This window comes from Sinocyclocheilus rhinocerous, unplaced genomic scaffold (assembly GCF_001515625.1).
Source record: "Sinocyclocheilus rhinocerous isolate Xijiao unplaced genomic scaffold, SAMN03320098_v1.1 scaffold714, whole genome shotgun sequence".
Lineage (NCBI taxonomy): Eukaryota > Metazoa > Chordata > Actinopteri > Cypriniformes > Cyprinidae > Sinocyclocheilus > Sinocyclocheilus rhinocerous.
This window is the reverse complement of record NW_015646165.1, coordinates 778,469-788,324: the sequence shown is the minus strand read 5'-3', so window position 1 is coordinate 788,324 and position 9,856 is coordinate 778,469. Positions and strand designations below refer to the sequence as shown.

At 37.5% G+C, this 9,856-nt stretch overlaps 1 protein-coding gene across 1 annotated transcript in view; it reads right to left on the bottom strand.

The window, feature by feature from the left end:
* Positions 1–236: 236 nt before the first annotated feature.
* The window catches only part of LOC107706964 (calcium-binding and coiled-coil domain-containing protein 1-like), a 15,416-nt gene continuing 5,796 nt past the window's right edge, over positions 237–9,856 (bottom strand). The window contains exons 5-12 of the mRNA XM_016510817.1: positions 8,359–8,571; positions 8,020–8,168; positions 5,740–5,750; positions 5,297–5,532; positions 4,255–4,350; positions 3,290–3,377; positions 2,075–2,328; positions 237–444 (exon numbers count right to left, since the gene is read on the bottom strand). Coding sequence (XP_016366303.1) covers positions 286–444; positions 2,075–2,328; positions 3,290–3,377; positions 4,255–4,350; positions 5,297–5,532; positions 5,740–5,750; positions 8,020–8,168; positions 8,359–8,571 — 1,206 coding nt within the window. The 3' untranslated portion in view covers positions 237–285. The remainder of the gene's footprint in view (positions 445–2,074; positions 2,329–3,289; positions 3,378–4,254; positions 4,351–5,296; positions 5,533–5,739; positions 5,751–8,019; positions 8,169–8,358; positions 8,572–9,856) is intronic.

Below are 9,856 nucleotides of genomic sequence, written 5' to 3'. Positions count from 1 at the left end.
ACTCCCCCATCCTTTCACTCTCTCTCTTCTCCCTCTCTAATTTTATGAGGTTGTATTCAAAACTTCCATCTCCTCACCATATTCAGACTGTCACCATAAATAAAGGCCTGCATTAGTGTGTGCGAGTGTGCAAAGAAAGAAAAAGAGACAGACTGTGACAGGGAGATATAAAGCGAGGCGTTCGGGAGAGAGAAGGGCCGAATGTTTTTTGTGACAGTGACATATTTACTTGTATGGGTTGTGTAAGAGTATATGTGAAAATCTATCTGAGCCCGTGTCTGCAGGTCACAGATAACGACAGTGTGACCGATGGGGTTTATAGACAGTGAATGTGTGTTTGTGCATGCTGTACCCGAGGGTAGTGTCTCTGTTGTCAGGCAGGAGAAGAGCCGTCTCCTCTCCAGAGCTGTGCCCTCCTGACTGAGCGGCCTCATACTCTTCCTCCTGTAAAACACACACGCAATCACATGCTCATGAATAAAGGGCCTATTCACAGCAAGTCTGAAGAACGAGCACAACCAGATTTTTAAAACTGCATAGTGCAGTGAACTACTTCACACTGAGTTTGAAATATTATGATATCATTCTGATGTTTTTTTTTTTTACCTGAACTCTACAGGTTTTTTATTAGTCAGTGCCAAAAAAACCTTGCCAACAATTCGGAGAACTAAAAAAAATTGCCATCTGGCTCGATGCATCTTTGTGAACTCCAACACACTGAGCCTGAAATATTATTCTGAAATATTATGTAGTATTATTTTATTTGGATGATAGGTTTATTCTTATTCTCTGTTGAGATGTATTTTGTTTAATGTGCATGTTAAAATCATTAAATTTGAATCCTAAACAAACTCAAGCAGACAGATATTATTATAGCTTAAAACATACAATAAATCAAAATGAACAACTGGCAGGAGTTTTTACCAGGGTAGGGTTGCACCAGCCATTCGTAAGATCTTATGTAAATTAGAACGTTAAGTCCACACTAGAGGCTTAGTAACTACTAGCTAGTTTGTAACTAAATCTATACATTATTCAGTTGCACTAGTTCGTAAGGCAGGACGTAGCCAGTAGTTCGTAAGCTCTCCATAAAGTAATGTGTAGTCGCATAATATGACGTTTACCCTAAATGATCCAATAGAAGCCTTCAAATACGCGAGCATAACTTGTTTATTAAATGCTGTGAATTTCAATTTATCCTTCATTCTTACTTCTTTTGCCTCACACAACTATCGGTAAAATAAGTTTCCATTAAAAACGATACTACTTAATCATGAATAACGTTAGCCTATAGGTAAGCTATGTAAATAATATCCAGAAACTGTAATTGAAATGAAAAAGGATCAATAAATACTGAAAGAAAAAATAAACATAAGAAATGCCATTTATTTATTATGGCTGATGTCACTTGACATGCGCATCCTGACCGGGCGCTTCTGTAAATATTTAGTTTATACATAGAGTTACGCTTCAACTAACTGTAATGGTGCAACGAAAAAATATTTAGAAGTGCATAAGTTGTAACTTAGTGCCCGTCTACGTCAAAACTAGGCTAAGTTGTAACTTGCGTACAGCTGGTGCAACCAGCCCCAGGAGTTTAGAGAATGTTAGCTTATGAAAATTCATTGCATTTATTTATGTTTTATATCTGGGGACCCCAAACACAGCCATTTTTAAGTAATATCTTTTATAAAGGATGTTGAAATTTTATCAAAAATCATTTAACATAAGATTACGGAAAGTTATGATGTATCAACCTCACTTCTCAAACAGAGCATTTAGCGTTCAGATCCCCAAGAAAATCTAATTTTACTTAAATTTGATATTCAGAGTTGATTATTGTTTGGATGATGGAAAAAATCATGGGTTCGATGCCCAGGAAAGGCAAAAATCGATAAAATGGGTACCTTCAATGCAATATAAATCTTTTTGGATTAATGTGTCTGCCAAATGCATAAATGTAAATGTAAATAACCAACCTGTGTGCCAAATTTTCCCTAAATATTTTCTATGTAGCCACAAATATCATTTATCATTTTTGGAAATTTGGAACTTGATAATAACAAACCCTCACCGACTCAGAGCTGTGAGCATGTGTGTGAGCACTGGGCTGATGTGGAGATGAGAGGGGTGCAGGTTGGTTGATGACCACCGCGTCCATGCCCGAGGGGTGTCTGGGAGAAGGCGGAGGGGTGGCCGGGAGCAGCAGGTCGGCCTGGGGCTGCTCGCACAGACTATAGTGGTTCAGAGGACCAGAAGAGTGTGCGTTCTGCAAGGCCTCTGGGTTCTCATCCTCAGAATCAGACAGCAGTGGGCTTTCTGCACAACCTGAAACCAGGAATAGCAGATAAGCTTGTCTATGGCTGTCCAATTAGAGCGCAAAACGCATGTGCATGCATGTCAAACAGACGGAGTGCAATACAATTCGAGCACAATAATTCTAACTAAAAGATAAGTTTTGCTAAAATATTTGGCAAAGTGGAAGAACTTAATTTACAACATCACAAACTGCAGTACAAAGAGTGTGTTGCAGCAGTAAATACTTTTTTATTTAATGAAAAAGACAGTTTGTTCAGTAAATCAGTTTAATAAAAAAAAAGTAAAAAAAGGAGTTGTATTTTTTGTTAACGTAAATGCACTGAAGTCGACGCTGCATTCATGCAAAAGACCTGTCTGCGATTGGTTACAATGTATTTTTTGCAGTGGTTAAGCAATGCAAATATATTTTTTTTCATTTATTGTGTAGTCCTACTGCTTAGTATGATTTCCTGGTTTGCATAACCAAAACTGTTGTGTAATGCTGCCTTTTCAGGGCAGACTTTTCACTATCAGCATAATGTCTGATAAACTTTGAAAGTTATACTGGCCAAAAAGCTGTTCATCTTTACTCCTAAAAATTTTGTAACAAACAAATCATATTGCAGCTTGCCATTTGCCATTGTGGGAAAACTTTCCATTTTTGCACAAAATATGTCAGGTCTGACTGAGCACTCTGAGGTAAAGATAATGTGTCTATAATAAAGCAGTGATATATTCCGATGTTGTGTAGTATGGCAGAGTTGTGTGTGCGAAAGGTGGGGTTGGTGTGCTGTGTTGTACGGTGGTGAAGTCTTGTCATTGTGCAGGGCCGTATAACGCAGTGGTGTGTGGCATTTTATGATGTGGCTGTCTGCCGCCTGGAGTTTCTGTGGTATTGTTGTGTGAGGGCAATAAAGACAAGAGACAGACCCACAATAGTGTCGTTGTGTAGTGATGTTTGTATAGAATTAAAGAAAGCTCAGTGACTCACTGCTCTGCAGCAGCACCGTCTCACTCCATTTAGAATCGCTCAGCACCTCCAGCCTTCTCTCCAGCTGACGGCTGTACTCCATCACTTCCTGCACACACACACACACACACACAGTTAACAAACCTCACATTGTAAGATAAATTAATGTTACACTGTAATGTTTAAAATACCATACTGTCCATCATCCTCTTCCTAAACAATGGGTGTCTTAACAGGTCAGATTTCAGTAAATAGTTGGTACTTTGCTTGTTAGGGTTGCATGAAATAGGAAATGTAAGGGTTTTTGTTGTGATTGGCCCGATACCAATGTGAACACAATACAGCATGACCAGTGTTGTGTGATTACTGAATAACTAAATATTTTCAAGAAGACTTATCAGCATTATTTCTGTTTTTAGTGTCATCAGGACAAATACACATCTATGATTACCTCTAAAATCCTGTTTGTCCCAGACCATGCATTTCTGAGTGCACTCATCTTAAGTATACTTAGTTTTTATTTGCAAAGTTTTTTTTTTTTGTTAGTTCATTGTTACATCCATTTGCAGTTTCCTTTTTTTCTAATTTTCTGTTTTCTCAGTACAGCTATAAAGAAAAATTATAGTAATTCCTTAGGAAACTGGACACCTTATTTCTGTATTTAAATCCCTCATCCCGCTCGGCTGCTCAGGTTCCCATGTAAGTGTATTTACTATGTGGAAAATTGCTTTAAACCTGGAGCCCAGCACTGTCAGACATTCAGAGAGCAAAACATAGAGACTGCTTGCATCTGGTATTTAAGACTGGTACAACAGCATGTTTCTGCTATGCCTTCAGGCTCATGTGAATGAGATGGTTGTTTACCAAGAAACTGTGTAAACTTTGTAAACTTGTTGGATGACCTGTGAGAACTTTTGAGATGGCTTTAATAAGAATAAGACAGAACTGAGCACTTGAGAGTTTTGTGAGAACCGCAGAGAACTTGCCTGTATTTCTGTCTGCAGCTGCTCCTTCTCTTTCTGAGCCACCCTGAGACTGGCCTTCAGCTCCTGCAGCTCACGACGAGTCTCGCTTAGCTGAACCTGACCACACAATCACAAATTTCACAAGAGTACCAGAAACCATAAGAGTACATGTCTTAAAATATTTAGATTACATTACAAATGTAATTCATTCCTCAATTTACATTATATAAACATGTAAATGGTCTAGGTTATTCTAGGTCACTAAACAAATGTAAGCAAATATGTGATATTGACCATGTTAACTCTTACAAAGTGCGCTGTTAACACTGTTAAACAGACAGGACTAAAATCATATTGACGAAAACCACTGCTCTTCATTAATTTCTGTTTTATTACTGACTGTTTACTTAGTTACTTGAAAAACTTGAAACTATGTTTACTTGAGATTGGGCTACATTGTCATTGTTTAAAATAAAATTTGTTAATTAAATTAATATTTTAAATTATTAAATAAAGATTGTTCATTAGCATGTTAGCTTTTGCAACAAAAATGGCATCAGTAATCATGACATTTACCTGGTTTGGTATTGTCTAATGACAACTGAACATTTTTTCTATCATTTTAAAATATATATATATATATATAATTATTATTTATGACAATTGCACATTAACCTTTCTTTCAATGTACTCAAAACTACACACTTAATTTAACTAATCTAATATGATTAAAAACTTTGACCATATTCAACTAAAAATGTCTAAAATAAAGACAATGTGTGACCACTTACATTAAAGACAAAGTAAACACTGAATTTAAGCTCTGATCAACGTTTTGCACTTCCACATTTACAAAAGCCTTAGCTTTCAATTGGTTAAATTCTTCAACTTTTTCATTTATTACACCTATTGATTATTAATGGACAATTCATCACTTTTTAAAATCTAAACATCCCTGCCTCACTTACATGATTTTCCACAGAGAGAGCCAGAATACTCACAAAATGGGAAAGATTGCATGTGCCGTTGTAGTGCTGGGGATTGTATTGCTAACAGTACAAACAGTTCTAGGCATGGTAACAACAGCAGCTTCAAAAACAGCAGTACCTGCAGGAGAAGCCGCGGTTGCAGCAGCTACAACAAAGGCGGCCTCTCCAACGGTAGTAGCTGCAACAATGGTGATCTCTCCAGCGGTATCAGCCGCAACAACGGTGGCCTCTCCAGCAGCAGTAGCCGCAACAACGGCAGCCACTCCAGCAGAAGCAGCTGCAACAACGGCGGCCGCTCCAGTGGTGGCCTCTCCTCAGCAGCAGCCGCGACCGTGACGGCTTCTCCTCAGCAGCAGCAGTAGCTGCGGCGGCCGTTCCTCAGCAGCAGCACAACCGCGGCGACCTTTCTACAGCACAGCCGTAACAGTGGCGGCCTCTCCAGAAGCAGCAGCCACCACAACCGCAGCCTCTCCTGCAGCTGTAGCTGCTGTCTATACAACGCCTAGAACTACTTTACCATCCCCAACACTACAAATAAACATGCAATCTTACATGAAAAACCAATCAACGAATTAAAAAACAGAGAGAGCAACAGAGGTATGGTATGGCTAGGAGAGCATAGATGGGCCGAATATTTAATAGACCAGGGAAACGTCTGTGGGGCTTATAATAAGTAAACGGGGCAGTGTTTCATTTAATAGGCCTAATGGTGAATGAAGCTCAAGCAAGTGAGAACCAGAGGCGACATCAATTTCCCTGACTCTTCCAAGCACACGACTGCAGCGTCCCCGGGCCCCTCGTCCCCTTTGTATCCCCATGGTGCCGACCACTCAAACAGCGACGACCTTTAGCACAACTGGGCAGCTCTCAGGTGAGGGTGGTTCAACGTCCAGCTGTCACGGCCGTCATTGGATTTCCCCGGGTCATTGGAGACCGCTGGCTCGAGGCCCCACAGCTCCAAATGGTTGGTTCCGTCGCACACGGAACCCCAAACAGAGTACTTGACCAAAGTGGCCTTCTGTGTCAGCCGGCATGGTCGAGTCCTCACCCGGTGCCCAATTGCTGATGATGCGCTGCGTGTCGTCACCAAAGATACGAGGACAGAGGCGTAAGAGACCACACACAGCCAGTGTCGGGCAAGTCAGGCCAAATTATTAAATTAAGCGAGTGGGTAATGTAAGAGGAAAGAAGACGAGGAAAAATGAATGATAATAAAATAAAAGGAGATAAACTGAACATAATGAATAAAATAACAAAAATAAAATTAAAAACAATGAATTACAGGGAGATAGAGAGAGGAAATCCGACCAAGCTGAGATTGGGTTTCAACTTACTTTAATATCTAATTATAGAAATGCAATATGTGTATATATGTATGTCAGGTAGTTATTAGTTAACAGAAAGTAAACCAGTCCTCATAAACTTGGGAAGCACAGTGATAAAGATAAAGACAGTTAGTCTGTCATGATGAAAGCTGAAGACGAATTCAAGGTATTTTTGAAATTCCCTGAAGTAATGAACCCCATCAAACTCGAAGCTATGAATGAAAGCTCTGTGAGAAATACACCAAAATTTGAGAAAAATGAATGATAATAAAATAAAAGGAGATAAACTGAACATAATGAATAAAATAACAAAAATAAAATTAAAAACAATGAATTACAGGGAGATAGAGAGAGGAAATCCGACCAAGCTGAGATTGGGTTTCAACTTACTTTAATATCTAATTATAGAAATGCAATATGTGTATATATGTATGTCAGGTAGTTATTAGTTAACAGAAAGTAAACCAGTCCTCATAAACTTGGGAAGCACAGTGATAAAGATAAAGACAGTTAGTCTGTCATGATGAAAGCTGAAGACAAATTCAAGGTATTTTTGAAATTCCCTGAAGTAATGAACCCCATCAAACTCGAAGCTATGAATGAAAGCTCTGTGAGAAATACACTAGTCAAAATTTGAAGTGGATCAAAACCTTTCATCAAAGTTGTCCTAAAGTCAAAATGCATTCTTGTCTTAGGACAACTTTGATGAACTTTTTTGATCCATTTCAAATGTTGACTACTGTTATTAAATCCAAACTTTAAGGGATGCAGTCTTGTGATTGTGTGTAGGGATGGGAGACTATATATTTTTTTTTTACCAAAGCAAATTATAAATTAAATTAAATCGAAATTATAGTTTTCATTTAATCAAAATCTGAAACCAAACATAAAGTTTTGGTAATTAAACTCGGTATGCTTTTCAGGTTGTCTTGTTCATAGGTGATGAACCAGTTGTAGTAAAATTCTTTGGCAACAAGCCACTTCTCCATATTTTAGCCGAACAAATGTTACATTTTTCTACTTGAGCATCATTTTTGATCACAGCAAAGTGCGTCCACACAGCTGACATTTACCTTTTGTAGCTTATCTACGTTTTGTGTATGAAACCGACACTGACACCAGAGTCATCAGAGAAGCGCTGTTTCAGTCAACAATTTTGGACCTTCAGAACTATTTTTTAAATTTCAGTGCATCACTAATCAAAAACATACAATGCGACTGCTTTTGTAGCTGCCATTGTAGCCTGATTACCAAAATGAATGTCTCTTATGCATTAGTCTGAACCTCTGCCCTGTTTAATTTAAAGAATCAACAGATAGACAGTCTCTTTCATATGTAAATCAAAACGTTCATTATAACTGAAATGCACCCAAAATAATTGGAATCAAACAAAAAATCTGAATTAAAAACCAGTCCTACTTGACTGTAACAAAGCAGATCATTCAAAGACTAGAAGACACAAATCCTCTCACCTTTCTAGGTCAGTCTCTCTCTCCAGGCCTCTCTGGGTCAGTACTTTAATGTCCTCCTCTAGCTCTCTGATTCGCTGCTCATTAGCTTCTTTTTGAGCCAGCAGGGCTCTCTTCTCCTCTGTCAGGGCTTCACCTAAATCCTCAACTTCCTAAAAGAGAGGGGTGTGATGGTAGTGAGGTGTTTACACTAAAGCGTATCACTAAAAATCGTTTAGCAGTTAGCTTTCCGTCAGTGTGTGTGAACATATACACCACAGTAAACACAGTAAAGACAAAATATACACACAACTGTGACCCAGGGCTGACCACACAGGCTGATGGAATGAGTGTTTACAATACCTTCTGCTTCTTCTTCATCTCCTCTACTTTCTCCCTATATTCTCTCACTTCCTCCTTCAGCTCGCCGATCTTCCTTTCCAGCCCCTTGCGGCTCTGCTCCCAGGAGCTTCTGTCTCTTTCTCTCCTGCCTTTCTCTCTCTCCACGTTCTGGTCTGCTGCTTTCAAAGCCTGGAGCAGCTCAGCACGCTCCTTCAAACACTCCTGCAGACGACTCTGTTAGGGAAAACGACAGAGAAAGATAGAGATCTTAATAAAAAATACTTATGATGGAGATCCAGTTTTAAATTGGGTCTGTCAATTGATTAGAAAGTTTAATTAATTACTCTGTGGTGATTAATCAAATTAATTACATATAACAATATTTGCTGTGAAAACATGACATTATTGTGGCAGATCAAGTAATTCATTAAATACTTAAATATTCATTAATAGCATATTATTATATAATATAAATAATTATCTTAAATGTTTGTTTTTCTTACAAATGCTTAAAAAGACATTAGCTCTGCAGTCAATCACTTAAAAAGAAAGAGATATAAGACAGTAACAATTCTGACTTGGTTGGAAAGCTCAACACAGACTATTTGGCATCTAAAGCTGTTCATGTGATTTTTAAACCACACAACAAACACACACATTGTGACAATGTTAAATGGAGACTCTCTGTCTGAGGTCTGCAGCTTTCTGTGGATTAAAATATCAATACACTGGGATGTCTCTATTGCATTTTTACCCTTACTTGCACAAACAACGTCAGAGCTGTCCAAAAAAGTATGAAGAATCTATTTTATTGTATTATTGTCTACTTTTCAAACTTGCTAGGGGGAAAAAAATGATTAGATAAGTTAAAAGTTACATATAAGTGATATACACTACCGGTCAAAAGTTTGGGATTAGTAAGACTTGTAATGTTTTTTTTAAAGAAGTATCTTATGCTCATCAAGACTGCATTTATTTGATCAAAAATACAGAAAAAAACCCAGTAATCTTGCAAAATGTTATTACAATATAAAATAATGGTTTCTATTTTAATATCCTTTAAAATATAATTTATTTCTGTAATGCAAAGCTGAATTTCCATCAGCCATTACTCCAGTATAAAGTGTCACATGATCCTTACGAAATAATTCTAATATGCTGATTTATTATTAGAATCATCAATGTTGGCAACTTTTTTCAGGATCCTTTGATGAATAAAAAATTCAAAATATTCATTTATTCAAAATATAAATCTTTTCTAACATTATATATCTTTGCTATCACTTCTTAAAAATTTTACACATCCTTGCTGAATAAAAGTTTACATTTCTTTCAAAAAAAGAAAGAATAAAAATGTACTGACCCCAAACTTTAGAACTGTAGTGTATATTGTTAGAAAAGATTTCTATTTTAAATAAATGCTCTTCTTTTTAACTTTTTATTCATCAAAGAATCCTGAAAAAAAAAGGTATCACAGGTTCCAAAAAAATATTAAGCAGCACAACAGTTTCAACACTGA